General features: G+C 41.2%; 1 protein-coding gene across 1 annotated transcript in view; it reads right to left on the reverse strand.

Moving 5' to 3' along the window:
* Positions 1-14,383: 14,383 nt before the first annotated feature.
* tspan15 (tetraspanin 15) overlaps positions 14,384-20,127 on the reverse strand; it is a 46,220-nt gene continuing 40,476 nt past the window's right edge. The window contains exon 8 of the mRNA XM_074665610.1: positions 14,384-18,148. Coding sequence (XP_074521711.1) covers positions 17,987-18,148 — 162 coding nt within the window. The 3' untranslated portion in view covers positions 14,384-17,986. The remainder of the gene's footprint in view (positions 18,149-20,127) is intronic.

Here is a 20,127-nt window from a genome sequence, read left to right on the forward strand (position 1 = left end):
TTCTAACTGGTGAATGTAATGAATAAATTAAGAAAGAATTGACCAATGAGAGTCAAGTATTTCACACTGCTAGGTGATAAGTGAGAAGTCATTAACGTCACAACATTTCCCACTCAAAATAGGCTTCTTTATATTTTTATTCTAATTTTCTAAAATCATATTTGTTGGGACTGCTACTACTGGCAGTGGATCCTTGTAGGTGTGTGTGAGGCTTTTGGAGGCGATTCTGAATCTTCTATGGAGTTGTTGTGTGTCCGACAATGAACTCTTGTCATTATTTGAAGTCAGCACTGCAAAAACTTGAATCTTAGCAAATGTTTGTCTTATTTTTAACAAAAATAGCCAGTGGTTCCCATTCACTAACAGGCTTGTAGAGTACAAAAACCTACCAGTGGAATAATAAAAATTAGCTATTTAAAATTTTAGACTTGCCAGGTGAACAGGTAAGTTTAATAAATCAATTTTTACGGAATAATCCAGTATATTGGGCTGCCGGCCTTGGAGCAGCCTCACCAGGGATGGAGAGCCTCAAGGACTTCTAGACAGAAGTTATTAAAGGAGAGGAGGGTGTTTTAGGGTGTCATTCATCAAACCGTACCTAGCCTTAAACTTTGACCAGCAAAGGAGGTCATATGCCTCCTGCCTCTGCAAGCATTTTCTTCTCTGCTGCAGCTTCACAGTAATCAACTGCTGTATTTATTTATTTATTTATTTTTTCCATCTTTAGGGTCTCTGTCACACATCTTACCTTGTAATCATTCTACTGCTTTACAGTCACTGCACAAACCAATGTGTAGCTGAAAATGGGGCCCACTTTATCAAACAAATTGTGTGATAAAACCTGTGTGATGAAACTATAACAGAATGCTACACAATGCAATTCATCGTTACCTCCTCCTTCCCCTCAGGCAGAACAAAACAAAACACACCACTGAAATCAGCTTCAAAGTGTGAAATGATATTATCTTATAAAACTGAACTGTGAGTACTGTTATCATAGCAATAAGGGACTGTAAAAAAAACATTTAAGCTATGAAAAGCTGCACTGTGCACTGAAGCCGTGACTAACACTAATCTCATCAGTAAACAGAAATTTCAGGGACATAGCACAGTGCATCCTATTAGTGGTTTAATGTACTAAGTCTTACAGTGTGTGTGTCGTCAATGTGTTCATGTTTTGAGAAAAACCAAGGCTTGTAAGAGCTTTTGAGTGCAGTGAAACACTCATCTGGAAAATTTAGACCACATTGAATAAAAGTGGCTGTCAAAGTATTTCACACTGACCCAGCAGGAGATTTTACTGTAATAAATGGACTTCACTATTTAGTGCCCTTGTGGTGTACAGACCAATCAAAATGCTTTATACTACATGCCATTCATCCCATTAAAACACACACACACACACATTCCAACACCAATAGCAAGGCTGACAGCAGCAATTTAGGGCTCAGTATCCTGCTCAAGGACTTTCAGTAGCAGAGTGGAAACGCTGATCTTCAGATAAGTAGACGATCTGCTGTTTCTTCAAAGCCATAACTGTGCTTCAACAGCAGACCAGAGGTCAAAAATGCACAGCAACAAAACACAAAACAATGACAGCTGAAGAAAGGCTTCCTATTACGGCTGTAACTGATAAAATCTGAGTGCTACAGCGATGGATGCATAGGATAGTTGCAGTATGGCAGTCAATCAGTGGACTGCTCCATAACTTTGTTTCAGACTAAAACATCTGGAAGTAAATTGATCACTATATAAAACTTGCAAACCCTCATGTTTGAAATTCTACCTGTGCGACTTAAATGCAAAATGCAAAACAACACACACACGAGAAAGTGACATCCTATGGTTGACAGAAACGTCCTCATAAAAAGTGTAAAAAACCTTCAATCCCCCAGAAAGCCATGAGACTGGGTCCAAAAGTGAGTTCAGTTGCATAGCTTCATTAACCCATACAACAATAGGTCAGCTCATTTTTCATATTGAACTGCCTGATTATAAGAAGAAGTAAAAACTGCAACGATTTCTAAAATGATATAATTTTGTGTGTGCTGGCTTTGAGTGAAAGGTTGGAGACTGCCGTGTGCATACTTGTGTTAACGGCTGTTTTGGTGAACAAAATTAGCATTTGTCAGCAATGGGATGAACAGCCCCTCCCTCAGAGTGTCTCATACCAAGATTTGCTAGTGGGTTTCTGTTTATGGCAGTCAGGATAGTTGTTGGCTTTTTGCTGTGGAGCAGATTGTTGACTGTAGAGATAACAAGGCCTGTTATTTTAGGCAATTCAACTGTGCTGGTCATCTGCTGCTCCCTCTCCCTGAGGAGCTGTGGATAAACAGGCACTGTCAGCTTGGTTTCCAATGCTTTCTAGCTATGTAGTCAAAACAACTCTGGGCAACAATCAGTAATGTGCCAATGAATCACCACAGGCTGGAAAGCTTTCATTACTCAGCATGTACAGAACCAGCATGGCGATGGCTGCAATGCCTGAGCTTGATGCTTAAAAATAGCCATGAACAAACCCAATCAGGATGACACTTTTAATACGTCAGCTAGATTTGGTGCTATTTCTTTTATCTAGATGGTTTTGGTTAAATTCCTCTGTAACTTTCAAAATACTGTAAAATCCATGATAACATCTCTGCTCCAGCACCATTATCAGGTCACTGTCCCACTATTATTTGTTTACTCTGATGTTATGAAACGTCTGGGAATGTTTAAAAAATAAATACCTGCAACCTGAGCTGCAGATATTGGGCACGGTGAAGATAGGAACCAGCTTAACAACTACGGATAGAGAAGACTGCTGGTGTGAAGGAGGTGATCTTTGTTCAAGAGCCTTCCCTTAACAGAGACAGAGACCTCAGGCATCACTTATCTTCAATTCTGTATCCAAGCAGGTAAATGCAATACCAGAGAAGTGACCCCATTGACTCTTGGGGACTAGGTCAACGACTGCCCAGGATGACCTCAGACTATTATGACTTCAGTCAATGATTGCTAATGCACCCATTGGACTCACTGATAGACTGGTGGCCTTTAGAGGCTTGGGTTATTCTATCTCCATCCATAAGTCCGTTCAAGAGTGGAGAAGCCTTTCAGAGGACAGGGAAAGAGTCTTCAAGAACTGCACCAGTCCAGTTTACTTCATGGATAAAGCTTGGAATTGCCATGACCTGGGCCCTTGAGCATGTCCACTCATTGCACAAATGGGATCGTTTGTCAGAATGTACCGTCATAGAACCGCCCATGTGGCTGTAGTGTCAGGCAGGTGCAGGACTTCATATGTACAAAGAACTTTCTGGAAAATCCCAATCCAACAAATTCATATTGCGCATGTGTATTCTACATAAACAGCGATACACATGGCAAACAGTTATGGTGTCACTGGGAGGAGAAACAGAAAAACAAAATACAGCAGAAGAAAGGACACTTTATTTGAAGCATACAGACTGACAGAACAACTGTTCTCTTTGCATATTTTGACATAAATGTTAACACATAAGCATGATATCCACCGTCTTGAAAAACAGCCAGGTACAGTGGTTCTGCTGTTAGTGCCTGTAACGGTGGGGTCTATGGCCTTTAAATCAAATGCTCTTTCAGGGAGTTGGCCTTCCTCATGCATCCAGCTAACCTATCTATTTCTACTGTTCTTACAAATGGTCTGTTTTCATCTCTAATGGCTGCACATGCATACGTGCCCTTGATGGCTAACAGTCACAGAAATGTTAACAGCATAATGTTTGAATTATTTTCTGTTTGAACTTGTATGTTTGTGTGCATCTCTTTGCCCATAGTTAACACAACTCTTTGGTTAACTTGTGAATTTCCTGTTTACAGAAGACTATTATTTTTTATTGACAAAGATAATTGCAAACATTTCCCAAGGCCACTCTTAAGAACTTTATCAGTGCCTGTTCAATGCACAGCTTAATTACCTTTGATGACACTCTATATAAAAAAGATAGAAACATGAATTAATAGTTCTCAAGGACAAATTGTCTTGTTAAAAAAACGTTTATTTTGGATTGTTTGGCCAGAATAGTTCCAATATTTACCTTCTTCAGCAGACACTTCACTTTCCAAGCTCACTGACTCACACCTTTACAGATTAAAAGCAAATATTGAGAATGTTAGTCTGTTACCTCTCTCTTTTTATATTTTGGGATTCATCAGAAAAATTCTTGAATCCAGTCTCACAAACAGCTAATTTTAACTCTCATGTCATCATGACAACTTCAATTACTGCATAGACCCAAAGAAACTGTTATACTGTAGCTGAGTGCTGACTGCATGTCTGCCATCATAATGGAAAAACAGTTGTTTCCACAGTGTTTTAATTAACCTGTGATAATAGCTGATTACATCTTTGTTGTGTGTCATTTACAAGATGTTGGATTCGTTGTTACTTTCCTATCTTAATTTATTCTTCTTGTTGGTTTATTGAATGGTGTTGTCAACGTTAAATGTCAGCATCAAATCTTGCAGATTACCAGACTAATAAATGAGTCTCTCATTATTTTGATTGTCATGTGATTATTTGGTTGATGCATTCTGAACAGTGTATGTGTCTGCCTATCTGCTCTGAGAGACATACAAGGCTCAACACATTTACAAGACCCCCAACCACTGTAAGTTGTCTGCTATCACTGCCCTTAACAAACGGTATATTACTGATAGCCAAAATGTTTATATATATTTATTGAAAGAAGAAAGAAAGAAAAAAAACACAGTTATTTTTTGACTCCCAAACTACAGTCATTGGCATCCCTGAACAGATTTTTTTGAGGTAAATGTTTTTCTTGATTAATTTCTGACTTCTCAGAACATTGCAGAGTTTAAATACTCTAGTTCTATCTGCTTCTGTCCCCTTAAACCCCTTAAACTGGCTGCTGTTGCCCCCATAAAAAAAGGACTCAACTCGGATGACCCAAGCAATATCTGTCCCATCTCCAATCTACCTTTTCTGTCTAAAGTACTGGAACGTGCTGTTGCTTCACAACTCAAAACCCACCTCTCCTCCAATAACCTGTGTGAACCATTTCAATCCAGTTTCAGATCCAAACACAGCACCGAAACAACCCTTCTTAAATTTTTCAGTGACCTCCTCCTCTCTGCAGACTCTGGACACCTTAGTATTTTTGTCCTCCTCGATCTCACTGCAGCCTTCAACACCATAAGTCACACCATCCTGCTCTCTCATCTACAATCAACTTTGCACATCACTGGCACAGCACTCTCAGACAGGTACCAGTTCATCCATATCAACAATTGTACCTCCTCCACAGCTCCCTTGACCCATGGTGTCCCCCAGGGCTCAGTGCTTGGTCCCCTCCTCTTTATTCTCTACATCCTCCCTATATTGGTGAAATAATCCGTCGTCAAGGTCTCCACTTCCACTGCTACGCTGATGACATCCAACTTTACATCTCCACCAATTCCATCACTGCTCCAACCCTTTCCACCTTGACCAACTGTCTGACAGAAATTAAATCCTGGACGCAAGCTAACTACCTCCAACTCAATTGGGATAAATCCGACCTCTTGATCATTGGCCCCAAATCCATACATTTATCATTTCCAGACTTGATAACTGCAATAGCATTTTCTACGGCCTCCCTTCAAAACAACTCAACAAACTGCAATACATCCAAAATTCTGCCGCCCGCCTGCTCACACACACCTACTCTCGAGACCACATCACCCCTGGCTCCCCATCAAATATGGAATTCATTTTAAAATCCCCCCCAAGAACCTCCGATCAGCTGGAGCCCATCTCCTCTCCCTACCACCTCACACCAAGCACCGAACCTTGGGAGACCAAGCTTTTTCTGTAACTGGCCCCACTCTCTGGAGTGCTTACCACTACACATCCGTAACTGTCCGGACCTCCCCACCTTTAAAACACTAACTAAAACCCACCTTTTCTAAAAAAGCTTTTAATCTATGATTTTCTTGAATGCACTTTATTTCTCTGCTCTGCTTCTTTTCATTCTTGTTTTATTACTGTGTGTTGCTTTATATGCTGTTTTTATCCATTGTAAAGTGTCTTTGAGTGTCTAAAAAAGGGCTTTTATAAACAAAATGTATTATTACTACCTGAATTTAGTTCAAACTTCTTCTCTTCTGTTCAGAATGGTAAGGGGTAGGGATCTCACTGGGAAAAAAAGTCAGATTTAAAACGCTTCATGATGATTTTCTCTTTTTCTGACAGGCGGACCGGTAAATTTGTTCGGCACTGTACATTTTGTAACTTTTCTTTCTCTGATGTTGCAGAAGATGACTAGAATTAAACTTTAACAGTGATCACAATAAGTAAACAGATGATGATTGAAGCCATAGCAAAGATGAAGACACTCCTTATTGTTTGAAACATGCTTGTGATGATGCACACACCTGTGTTGGAGCCTGTTATAATGCTGAGCAAAGGTGTGGCATCATGAGCTCGTTATGCTCGGCTCTGTGTGAATAAACCATGGAGCAGTAAAGACCCACCTTTTCCTCAGTGTGTCTGATGTTGTCCATATAACTAATTAGGTCAGTTTGTTACTGTGAGCAGAGCTAAATGTCAGCATCAGACCAGACAATGAGCCATCCACCACCCTGATAAATGACCAGCAGCCTCCCATATTGGACACTGTGGGTGAGTCATTAAATGTCTGGTCTGGGTTTGTATTGTTGGTAGATTGGCAGCCAGAGTAAAGGTCAAATGCACTTTTATGAAGTGTAAATGTTTCAAAAATGCCATTTTCCCCTGTAAGGCTTATAATTTAGATCCTTAAGTTCCCTTTGTTACAGCTGTGGATAAAAGTGCTGAAAAGTAAATGGCTGCAAGAGAGTTGAAAAGAGTTGGAGGACACGGGCTGAAAGAAGCGTCTGTGATGAAACCAGAAGATGTGGGCTTTATTCAAAGGTGTGTGAAATAATAAAATTACTCCCAAAACACTCAAAAACAAGCAAGCACAAGGCCTTCCCAAGAGAGAGTGCCTTGAAACATGTCTTCCACAAAAAGTGGTTTCTAGACGTGGACAATGAGTCCTTTTGAGAGGCAAGAAAGCGCGCTGAAGTGCCCTGTTTGCTAGATAAAACATGAGACAGTGCCATCTCTGGTTGCAACTCTACGCTTTTAGGATGCAAAAATGCTTAGCTGCCCTCGAAATCATGCAGAACTTAGTGCCCTTTTTATTGGGGAAAGGGCGCTGTATGCCCCCCTTTTGCCCCTTGCCTTTATAAACTTTATGCAAGTAACTTCATTAAATTACCCTCTGTATTTTGTTTTAGCAGAAGCAGCTTGTAAAAGAGTGTGCTTTGTAAAAGCCCAGTGAAGGCCGGGCAGAGTGAGACAGAGCAGGGGTAGAAACACAGGCAGCTAAAACATCAAACTTAAACAAAACAAGTTAACAGATTTATAGCAGACTAGTGACAGCCTCAGATATGACATATCATCTGCAAAACTTTTTCATTTGTTGATCACTGAGTGAATGTAAAGAATAATCAAATACATATGTAACAGTAATCCAGTTGTATGGAAAAAAATACTTTAAAAAAATCACATCAGAAAATTATGAAATTATTAAATCATTCAAATGAAAAGGTTAGAGAATATGAAGTAACCAGTTTTGTATTGTGTCTTTGGGAGTGACTTTCCTCGAAAAATAAAAATAAAGTCTCACTGCCCTGACATGTTTCATTATCAGGGAGTGAATACTCTCTTTCAAAGCAATATTTTGGGTTTGTTTAATATGATTTTGAACCATCTCAGTCCAATAAAAGTAAACTGCTCTCCATGCTGCCTGAGTCTGGCACACCAGCAGACGATTGGACCAATGTCGACTGAAAAGTTTTCTGTTCAGACCTGTCCACAGCTTCATGTTTCAGGTTCCTGTTAAAAGTTTTGATTGGTTATAAAAGTCATCAACAGCACGCTGCAAAACCCGATTTGTTTACACCCTGCTTCAGCAGTTAGGGATTCAGACACATGGCAGAAATGACAATAAGATTTTATATGTAACCCAGGCATGAAGAGGAAAAAGGTCTGCAGTTAGTGACAAAAGAAGTGTCTTTGTCAACAATTTGGGTGCCTTAACCAAGAATAATTAAGCAGCTTTGAGTTTAACTTGATTTATTGGAGGCCATTTGAAAACTTCATTGAATCCTTCAATAAATCTGACATGTATTCTGCAACACAAAACATTTAAAACAAAACCTCTCCAACACGCTCATACTTGTCCAAGTAGAACAATTAATAATTTGATTTATGTGTTGGTTGCCTTTAATTTGGTCTTTTTAATATGTGTAAACTTTATTACTGAAACATAAATTTGACTTTGGGAAATTAATTGGTGAGTGCAGAAGTTTGTGATTATAACCTGACGTCAAGCGATAAGATAATAAAAAAAAGGTTTCTGAGTCAACAGTGAAAGAGAAGTAAGAGCTCCTCTCTTTGTATCTCATCACAGTGCAGGTACTGAAAGTATGTGGCTCTGCCCTGCCTTTTCTTTTTCCTTTTCATGGCTGACAGAGTTTCTCTGTTTGCTCTGTGCGCAGTATTTGGCTCATTGTGATGTGTAGCCATTCACTCCGCCGGCTCTGATTTGATTTGATTCGATCGACATTGTCAACCATCACAGTTTCTCAATTCAACAATCAAGTAGTTATACGAGGACCATTAACTTCATACACGCAGTCCATCAGTTGAGGCTGACTGGGTCCCTGCAGGGGTGTGTGTGTGCGTGTGTGTGTGTGTGTGTGTGTGTGTGTGTGTGTGTGTGTGTGTGTGTGTGTGTGTGTGTGTGTGTGTGTGTGTGTGTGTGTGTGTGTGTGTAAGAAGTAGGCTTGGTGGGTCCAAATGTCCCAAGAAGAGCAGAAAACACAGCTTGTGTGCCAGCTCTGGTTTCTTTAGTTTGGCTAAAGTTTGACAGTGATGATAAATAACACTGCAGGAGCTGCACCAGTCAGCCATTGGGAAGGAAGCCTGCAACCCATCTCCAGACACATGCACATGCACACATGCACGCATGCACGCACGCACGCACGCACGCACGCACGCACACACGCACGCACGCACGCACGCACGCACGCAGACACATTCAGTCTTTCTCTCTCCCCCTTGTTTTCTTCCTGAAAATATGTGAAGGGTCCACTAGGTTTCCAACACTACAAACACTTCCACACTTGTCCACTATAAGACCAGTTTATTTAAGGCAGGGGTCCCCAAACTTTTTCCTGTCAGGGCCAAACAACTTTTCTCTTCTCTGATGTGGGCCAGGGTCAGTTTGTAAAAAAAAGTGTGACAATCGCAGAGGTGCCCAAACGTAAATATTTATTGTTTCCCAGAAAGCCACACATAACCAAATATGAAATATTAACTTTCTTGTAGACATCACTATTTGCAGCTCTCTCATTAACTTCACTGTGAAAAACAGAAAACGTGCGGCTAAGAAACCAAACTAAGTGATACAACACCTACCAGCACAAAACATTTTACTACCAGTATGATTGTGTATCAGGATTTTTTTTTTTAATGGAGGGGTTTCAGATAGGGCACAAACTTCAAAAGCATGAAAGAGAAAGTTATGTTCTATGCATGTGTAAGTCTTGATCGCGTGGCCAGACTGAACAAAAAAGAAAAGTCATAATTTGCCCCTGGTATTGTTCAGGGGGCCGGGCAAAATGTGGAGGCGGGCCGTGTCTGGCCCCCGGGCCATGGTTTGGGGACCACTGATTTAAGGTGTTTAAAGAGAGGGTATTAAGCTTCCCATTTATCTCCTAACTGTTTTTTTCCCATGTTGGAAGAGCCAGGCCTTGAACACCAAGATCTGCCCCTGACAAGCCTTCAGAGGGCTGACCAATCCAAAGGAAGGGGGGTTTGTTGATCGAGAAGCCTTAAAGAGACAGCAGCTGAGATGAAGCCTTCAGCTGTAAAATCATGTAAACCAACCACTGTGGTACCAGAGGACAGTTTAAATCCTATACTACCTCTTTGAGATGTGCTGTCTTCTTCTTTCTTCAGTCACTTTTCATAAGATAGTGATTCATCATTGCATATCAAACTGGGGTCAGACCTATGTTCCCACATTTCAAGGATATTTCAAAATTAGGTCTTGGCCCTACATTTCAATTTAGCCCTATACAATGAATGCACTTTTCTTTTGATCATCATCAGCAGAAATCGTCACTAGCACAATCATGTCATGTTTCAGCTGAAGCAGAGGTCATAGATGCAGACTTCATTTTCTTAAGTCAGCCAAACAAAACGCAGTTTTGAGAAATATCTTTAAAATGTGGGAACTCTGGGGACATAGGGAAAAATGAAAAAAAAAAAAAAAAATCTTAATATAGGAACAATGGGCTGAGGAAACAAAGGCACGCTACCGTTAAACTTTTCTCTTATTTAGGACTTATTACACAAGACAAGATCTATAACAACACGTAAAGATTTAAACTTGGATGTTACAGCCACTGCAGGGGGAGTAAAGCAAGGGGACTGAAGTTGAGATCTTAACTTGTTAACTTGTCTTAACAAGTTGGTGAGATCATGTATTCTAGCCCTGAGCAGCCAGCTCACAGGAGGTGGGTTTCTCCTTCTCCCGCAGAGTGCTGTTCATACAATTATAATAAAAGCATTGTTTCCCTGTAGGATTTCTCTTTGTAAATGAATAGATGGCATCATTAAAATCAGTGACCTCTGGTGATAACCTCTGCCAGACAGAGCACTCCCCTTTGCTTGCTGTACATCTGTGTGCTTGTGTGGGTCAGCTGAACAGCTGAGAGCTGAAAGTCACGGGAGAGACAGTAGACAGGAGAGACAGAAAGGCGATAAAATATGTCTGAAAGGTCAGTGACAGTCCACTCTGAGGATGCAGAGACTGAAGCTTTCCAAATTTGGAGAAATAATCACTCAGAGAAACAAGAGTTGATTCAAATGGATTAAGAAAAACATGACAATAGTGTATTTTCTTTTAATGCTGTAAAATTCATCCTCTAAAAGGTTTTAATATAATGCCATTTTGTGTTTCAATCAGCAGCTTGGGCAGGTTTTACATGACACATGCTCATGGACAAGAACAACAAGTACAGCAAAAGTGACAAAATTTGACACACGAACACTTTGTACAGACCTACAGACAAACAGTGCATGGTTTCTACATATAGAGGCAGTGAGTTGACAGTGTTGACGGTATTGACAGGAAGCATGGATCCAGGTGACAAAAGATAATAATCTTATTGAGGCACAGTGGGTGTTTGAGTCCTCGGGTTATTGCACATGGATTGCTCCTGACACTGTGTGACTTTCTGAACGTAAATCAGAGCGACAGCTGACAAAACAAGCTGTTCTTGTGTCTTGTCTTTGTACAGTGCCCGCTGGAGGAGATGTGTTGGAACAATTTTCAGGGTTGAGGGGTCTGCAGTGATGTCACTCACACATTTCCCAACCCTGGACCCCAGCAGCTCCAAATCAGGCAGTGAGAGCGTTTACAGTTCAGTCAGACAACTCACGTTTGGATTGTTTTAATTTAGCAGCAAATATATTTTTGTTTGGCGTCCAGGCTCCGGCCTCATCCCTCCTCACCAATAAGTTTACAAAGCAAGGTTGAGGAGTGATGAACAAAACATACTGAACACCCCCCCTTACAGGCTCACCCCATTTAGACCACCTTAAAGCTATGGTCTACGATTTGGAAGCTTGGTAATTATTAATAACTCTGTTTATGAGGCTGTTGTGGTCTGATGGTCCAATCTAAGCAATATGAAAGGCAAAAAGAAAAAAAAAATCCATTCAGAATATCAGCTGCAAAATGGCATAATAAATGACCAATCCGAGCCGCTGTTCCCCTCATATTGGGTTTGTGTGTGAGTCCATCCAATCCTCTGTCTCCCCTGCTCTGCACTGTCCTGCCCATGGTCCTGCCTCGTCCTTCCCCACTACCCCTCTCACGTCAGCTAGCTGCTCAGCTACTGAAGCGTCATGAAGCCAGTGAAGACCAAAAGCTGTTACCGTAGCGAAGGGAAGAAAACGAAAAAGTTTTAAGGAAAAGGCTGAAGCAAGGAAGAATTATGAGCGATACAGGTGCTAACGGAGACTGAATATTGGAGAAATGTACGACCAGTGAAAAAAAGCTGCAGAGGGATTGTTTTGTTTACCATAGTGGGAGATGTCAGCTGAATAACTCTGGTTGGTCTGTGCCTAAACTGGCTAATGACTGAACGCTGCTGGTCGGAACGGGTCGGCTCTGTCAATAGATTTTAGTATAAGTTAGCCACACATCTTTTGCATTGTAAACTGAACTGGTGAAGACACGCTGAGAAAGGTAAAGCCTCACCCACAGTCCGCTCTGCTCTGATCAGGTGGCAGTGGCAACGCCAGACCCGCTTCACCCCTCTAATTTATGGTTTTGATCGCAGTGAAAAAAATCTGCGTTTACATGGAAACGCCGAGGGACTGAAAATGCTGTCGTAGGCATGCCAGGCCTGCAGATGGTGCTATAACTGTCTTGTCCAGAAGCAGCTCCGGGGAGCTCTCCACTGAAGTAGAGTTGAGCCGATCATCTGGTGTATTGGGGAATACTAAGTTAAAAAGTGGAGCAACACATGCACATTTGTTGAAAGACAGTCAGCAGATACAGCAGATTCAGCAGCACAAGCACGACACAGTAGTTTGTGATGATCGTAACAACGGTACTATAGTCCTGTTGTATGCGCTCATGATAGGCGGAGTGTGATGTCAGCGTTTCCACTGAATTCTCCGGCTTACTGTCTACATGGCAACGGTGTCGGTGTCAGAAAAATCCCACATGGACTGTTTTCAAAAGCTTACATTTCTGGTCAGCTAAAACGCAGTTTCCGTGTAAATGTGAGGCTAAAACACAACAAAACTTTTGCGTTTCACCCTAAAACCATTGCTGTATCAACAGCCCCTCAGCTTCAACATTCTGAGTTGTTCTTTATCCTAGCTTTGCTGCTTAAATTTTCTGCCGTCCGGCTTCTTGCTCTGTCGGAGGGGGCGTGTTGTTAGGAGGCGAGGTAGGGCGATACAAGCCGGAGGGGGGGGCTGCGTTTTTCAAATGTGTCTCATCAGCCAAACTGGGTTTCAGATCGTAGACAATCTCTTTAATGTATGATCAGCAAAAACCATTTGTGTGAATAGTCAGTATGTGACAAACATCATCTTTATAACCTGTTATCCGTCTTTTTCAAACCTTCACCTTATCCTCACACTGCAGAAGAAAAGCACTGTATTTGATAGATAGTTTCTGTAGCTGATAACTCAATCAGCTATGATGTTGAAAATGAATCCATAAAAAAAGCGTAACTGTAAAGGCTGACCTCGCTGAGAATGAGAGCAGAAAACCAAACAGGTTATTTTAAGCTGTTAGCTGATGGGGCAAAGCAACACGACCACTCCTTACAGACCATTCACGACAGCTTCTTCTCCACATGATGATCATGTCGGAGAATACTTATCTCCTCCTTGATGGTAATGGGCGTAAAATATTCAAAAGCACACAGCAGCAGGAAGTCTGCAACACAGCAGGAGAAAGAGAAGGAAAAAGACCATGCAACAAATACACAGCAAAATACTCTTCACACAGGCTCCTCTTGAGTGTGAGGATGAAGAAGTTAAACAGGGAAACTACAAAGTGCAACTGGAAACTAGAGGGTGGAGGATGCTCATGTGTGAGAGGTTAATACACAGAATAATTATAACTCCTTAATCCAGCAGCTGATGTTATATCTGTGAAAACCTGGATGGCAGCCTATGAAACAACTTAAACCAACTGTGAACAGACACAATACTTCATGTGCTGGGATTTATTTTTGAGTTGTTGACCTATGCAATTCAACGTGATGCTGCCTATTTTTTTATTTACTTTGTAAAAGCTAAGCTATAACAAGAAGCTTCCCCTGGTCTGAGGTGGTGAGATATTCAGCGCAGTAGAGGGTTTCAAAGTGGGGACAGCTGTTACATAACTTTTTTTTTTTGTATGTCCAGAGTAAAACTGTTAACTGTCAATGCAGCTGACATTTTAGAGCATCTTTTTTACACCAGGGTTTGATGGACACTAATCTAGTTTAACTATAAAATATAATAATAAACCCCATGCCTTGATAAGACAGGAATGTAACTTGTAATTTTCTTTTTTTTGTATTAAAACCCTGAAAATATTTGCTCATTATTCTTGTAAACTATAGACACAGCTGCACACTCAGAGTGAAGTCTGCCCCAGAAAAACACACAGTATGACACTGTATCAGCCATTATTTATTTACCAGCCCACCCCATCCTTCATGCCCCCCAACAGGAGGATCTATTCAGTGCTGGAGCCAACACAAAGAGCAACAGAAGTCATCAAACTGCAGAAATCATTTTATTCTCCACCCTAAACAAGACAAAACAAACCACTAAATGTGCTTTTTCCAACTGAATGACTTCATGATGATCCTAACCATCACAGACAGATGATGTTACTCCAAGAAAGTGCACACAGTGCTCGGCAAACATACCAGAAGTAAGCTGAACATCCTGGCAATTTACAATGCATATGTATCTATGTGTTACTTATTCCCATTTGGATTCAAAGGTCCCATATTCTGCTCCTTATCTGCAGTTTAATATGGATTATTGATATCTTCATGAAATGGTAGTAACATGTTTTGGTCCAAAAAGCCAATAAATCAAGCACAGCAGCATTGTTTCCAGGCTCTCATAGCCCCTCTGTTCAGAACGCTCTGATTTAGTGGGCGTGACCTTCATATGTAAATGAGCCACAGCTGATACCGCCCCGCTCTTCAGCGTCACTGAGAGCGGCGCCATGAGCTCCGAATGAACAATGTTTACAAAACAGTGAAGCTCATTTATAGTAGCATGACAGGCTAAAACAACAGGCTAACCGCAGCTAAAGTTAGCATCCTGAAGCTAACACAGAGACAGGGGGGACACTGAGGAAGAGCTCCTACATCTGCTCCACAGCACACAGCATTTAAAATACTCACATTTCCAGGGACCGAGGTTTGTTGGTGGATGGTTGGTAATGCGCCTGGATTCAGGACCAGTCTATTAGCTAGCCCTCTGTTGTTCTGTCCAAAGTTGGAAAAGCAGTCGGCTGTGAAGTGACTAGCACACACATGCACAGTTTTACTGAGCGTAGCTGGCACATTTCCTTGATAAAATAACTCTAGCCACGTAGGGCTCTAATTTCGTAGATGAGGCGCAAGCGCAAGCAAGGTTGTGCATGGAAATATGTGGCTGTTAACAAATCTCTCCAGCAGTGGGGAGAGGAGTGGGCGGGGAGGGGATTCGGGGGTATCTGCTCCAGTGGATCAATCAGGTCAGACTTGCTCCTGATTGGTCAAAAAAAGGGAATCGCTGTCGTCGGCAAATCCCCAAAATCCAAACAGCTTGTTTTAGGTCAGGATTTTACATTCACAAGCACTACTAAGTACAGGTTTTGTCATTAAATATCACATTTTGTGGGCTGGGAGGAAAGCCAAAGACCCACAAATTTCACTTAAAGACTTAATAAAGTGATTTTTGCATAATATGGGACCTTTAAAAATGTGATGTAAAGGCACCTTCACAGTAAACTAGTAATGATGTTACATGAAGGTCAGTATTCAAAGAAAACCTTTATTCATGTTGTAATCTTCAAAAAACACAAATGTTCTTTGGTATCCCAATGTCACAAAGTGGCAAATCTTTACAACAACACACAACACTAAAACATAATAACAAAACCTGACTGCGCTGAGCTCATTTAAAACAGATTTAGTTCAAAAACACAAAGCAAAATAAAAACTGCAAGAAGAGTTCTTCTTTTATCATCAAGGTTTCTCTGATAAACTGAGCTGACCAGTGAGGCAGCCACATGTGTAATGTTGATCAGCCTCAGCAGTGCTTGAACTCATCAACATTAGTACTTCTGCTTTAATGAAGAAGAAAACTCAAATGGCCTGTTTTTAAAAATCTTCATTTTAAACCCATCACATCATAGAAATTAGACCTTTCCCTCCAGTGTCATTAAACCAGGAGAAAGCCGTCACATGTTGAATGTGATGCACTCCCTGCAAGTTCAGACCAGTGGAAATGTATAACAGATCCTTTTTCTGTGGGAAAATGAGATTCTGTGTGATGGTAGCCAAACAGTGATGCCTGTAAACCCTAAACCAGGTTATTCTACGTCCATAACTTCACCTTCGACCCACCAGTCAAAACTTCACAAACCTGCTTAAAGAATACTTCCTGATATACTTTCATTTCTCTGCAGCCGTAAACATCAGCTGAACTAATTCAGCCTGACATTTGGCCTGAGTGTTCAGAGCAAACACAGCAAATATGTTAATCCTCTGCAGTTCATCTGTGTATTTATGCAAGAGGCAACAACTGGAAAAACTTCATCTTGAAATGCTGACAGACATGTTGGGGCAGTGGCAACAGCATGAACTTAAATAAAAATCATTAGGAATGTAAAGTCACACAATGGCACGCAGGCAGGGGCATTAAAATATAAAATAACCGAAAATACAAAAGAATAAGCTTGTTTTATTTTGCGTCAGGCTTGAACTTCACTTCCATCCTAACAAGGCTCACTAGGACATCAATTTCATTTTTATGACTACTTCTCTAAAAATGAAATGGATAAAACTCAAAAACCACACTAAGTGGAACTTTTTGAGACAGCTTCAAACACTATGAAAGCTAATTTGATAAATCTTTGTGGAATCATGTCTCCACAAAATTAGATTTTTGATGGATTTAGACTAAATCTGCTGTGAGGTAAATTTGAATGCAGCTTTGATTGGGTTATGAGTCAACATTTTACAAAGTGTCGAGAGAAAACCAATCAGGCCACAAGACATTTACTGAATTATCCGACTGCACAGAAGACCAAAACTTTTTAGAAGTTGAGACACACTTTCAAAGACACATTGCATCTTCATCAGACGAGTTCTTTGCTCATGTTGATGTAATATCTCATTCAGATGAGACTTTCTTACAGATTAATTTTCCGTTGCAAATTAGAGGCACATACACAACTTTCCCAGGACCGAGTCGCTGTGATTACCAATTACCCTGAGATCTCAGCTTGTTATGTTGGCCACACTGCATTATAACTCATGTTGTGAATCAACATAAAGCTGAAAACCCGGCTAATAAGCAGACTCTCTCACCCTGCACGGCTAGACCTGCTTTGCATTTTCTAATTATAACAGGAAAATGACAGAAGATGAACAGATGAGCAGTTGATTTGGGTTTAAATTAAGCTTTGATGAGCAAAATGTGAGTAATAAATCTGGGAATTACAGACAGCGCTTGTGTATTCTGGTCTCATCATGGAGGTGAAAGTACTAGTGGTCACAGAGGAATGCGCCGAGTGAATCTACACAGGCTCAATTTTTTTTAAATAAAGCAATATTTGGAGTTTTACACACAATAAAGGTAAAAGTGTCCTGTTTTCAGATGACAGAACAGGTCTTATAAAGTTTTTTAACTGGTGCTAAATGGTAGACAAAGAGGTCAAACCTTTGACTTGTGTCACAACCTTTCTTCAAACCAGGGTTGAGCAGAGTTGTGTTGGTTTGTGTGTTTATCCCTGAGAGAGTCTGAGGCACATTACAGCTAAAAGCACGTCTAAAGGAGCTCTTATTTCCCACTCATGCATTAGTACACTGTGTGTTAACACAGCCATTAATAATTAATTACACAGTGGACCCTGCAAACCGTTCTGTCTTTGATACAATCAGGACGTAAAATGGAAAAAAAACACAACAGTCAAACATCCATCTGTGCTTCATTTACATAAAAAAAAAAAAAATCCTTTCCCGTATGATAAAGTAAAAAGGACCCCCCCACCCCTCCTTTGGAAAGAAAGACAAAACCCCTTCAGTTCAAAAACTGGCGCCCACAGCAGCTGCAGCAGTATCTGGGTTGACTGCTGTAATTCAACCAACTGTGAGTTTTGGTCAGAGTTCGTTGGTTGTGTGTTCATCAGTCGATCTCTGGCATGCACATGAACCATTTGGCCATGCGGCCCTGCTTCTTGGCTTGTTGTGTGCTCGAGCTCAGTAGTCCATCTGTGTAGTGACCACACTCACTGATGGCATCTTCAACGCGCGTAATGTACAGCCAGCTGATTATTACTCCAAAGAACTGAAAAAAAAGAAAGAGAGAAGGGAACTGATGTCAAATAAAAGAAATATACCCCCTCTTGGGTTCTGACGTCTGTTCTGTCTGCCATTAACACACACACACACACACACACACACACACACACACACACACACACACACACACACACACACACACACACACACACAGACACACACACACACACAGACAGAAAATGGTGAGGGGTATTAAGGAAACACATTTTTCAACATGACAGATAATATAAATCCAATAATCCACACCTGTCAGTGTCTATGGGTGTGTTTGGGTCAGATGTACAGAATATGTTTAAATGAGATGTAAAATGGCAGGTGTCCATTGTGCCCACATGCTCTAATGGATCTGATGAAAATATCTGGAACTGAAGGCACAGTGACAGATATAACGGTGATGTGAATGCCTGAAGGTCGAAGTATTCTCCAGATTATGTTTACCTGATGCAGAAAACACGGGTAAGGTGTCTCCAAACATAATTTGAAGGGAATGGATGTATCATAACTCAGCCTGCTCCCTTTAGATGTACAGCACGATGAAAAGCGAGGCCTTTTATCAAAATTGTTGCTCATTTTATCACAGCTGATGCAGTTTTCAGACGTATGTGTCAGGAAGCAATTTACAACTCCCACAGTCACCTGGATTACTCAAAAAAAAACCCACTTGCATTTCTATTTGCTGCTGATATTCAGAACCTCACTGAGATACATTAGATTCCTGTCAGCTGTGAGTCTTTTAGCAAAGGATAAGATGACTACAGGAGTCACAGAGGGAAAACACCCCAAACCCTCTGAGTGCTGATATACATTCACCAGTCACTTTATTAGGCATACCTGTCCAACTGCTCGTTAACACAAGTTTCTAATCAGCCAATCACATGGCAGCAACTCAGTGCATTTAGTCATGAAGACATGGTCAAGATGATCTGCTGCAGTTCAAACCGAGCATCAGAATGGGGAAGAAAGGTGATTTAAGTGACTTTGAATGTGGCATGGTTGTTGGTGCCAGACAGGCTGGTCTGAGTATTTCAGAAACTGCTGATCTACTGGGATTTTAACCAACAACCATCTCTAGGGTTTACAGAGAATGATCCCAAAAAGAGAAAATATCCAGTGAGCAGCAGTTCTGTGGGCCAAAATGCCTTGTTGATGCCAGAGGTCAGAGGAGAATGGACAGACTGGTTTGAGCTGATAGAAAGGCAACAGTAACTCAAATAACCACTGGTTACAACCGAGGTCTGCAGAAGAGCATCTCTGAACGCACAACACGTCCAACCTTGAGGCAGATGGGCTACAGCAGCAGAAGACCACACCGGGTGACCCACCTGTCAGCTAAGAACAGGAAACTGTGGCTACAATTCACACAGCAACACCAAAACTGGACAATAGAAGATTGGAAAAACGTTGCCTGGTCTGATGAGTCTGGATTTCTGCTCCACATTCAGATGGTAGGGTCAGAAATTGGCGTCAACAACATGACAGCATGGATCCATCCTGTCTTTAACCCCTTAGTACCACCTGAGCCTGGCTTAAAGTCCACAGCCTACCTGAGTATTGTTGCTGACCATGTCCATCCCTTTATGAGCACAGTGTACCCATCTTCTGATGGCTACTTCCAGCAGGATAACGCTCCATGTCATAAAGCTGGAATCATCTCAGACTGGTTTCTTCAACATGACAATGAGTTCGCTGTACTCAAATGTCCTCCACAGTCCCCAGATCTCAATCCAATAGAGCATCTTTGGGATGTGGTGGAACAGGAGATTCTCATCATGGATGATCAGCCACAAATCTGCAGCAACTGTGTGATGCTGTCATGTCAACATGGACCAAACTCTCTGAGGAATGTTTCCAGAACCTTGTTGAATCTATGCCACCAAGGTTTACAGCAGTTCTTAAGGCAAAAGGGGGTCCAACCCGGTACTAGCAAGGTGTACCTTAAAGTGGCCAGTGAGTGCAAGTTCAGTG

This window comes from Halichoeres trimaculatus, unplaced genomic scaffold (assembly GCF_033239565.1).
Source record: "Halichoeres trimaculatus isolate MK-OKI-2021-1 unplaced genomic scaffold, fHalTri1.1 fHalTri1_scaffold_3, whole genome shotgun sequence".
Taxonomy (NCBI): domain Eukaryota; kingdom Metazoa; phylum Chordata; class Actinopteri; order Labriformes; family Labridae; genus Halichoeres; species Halichoeres trimaculatus.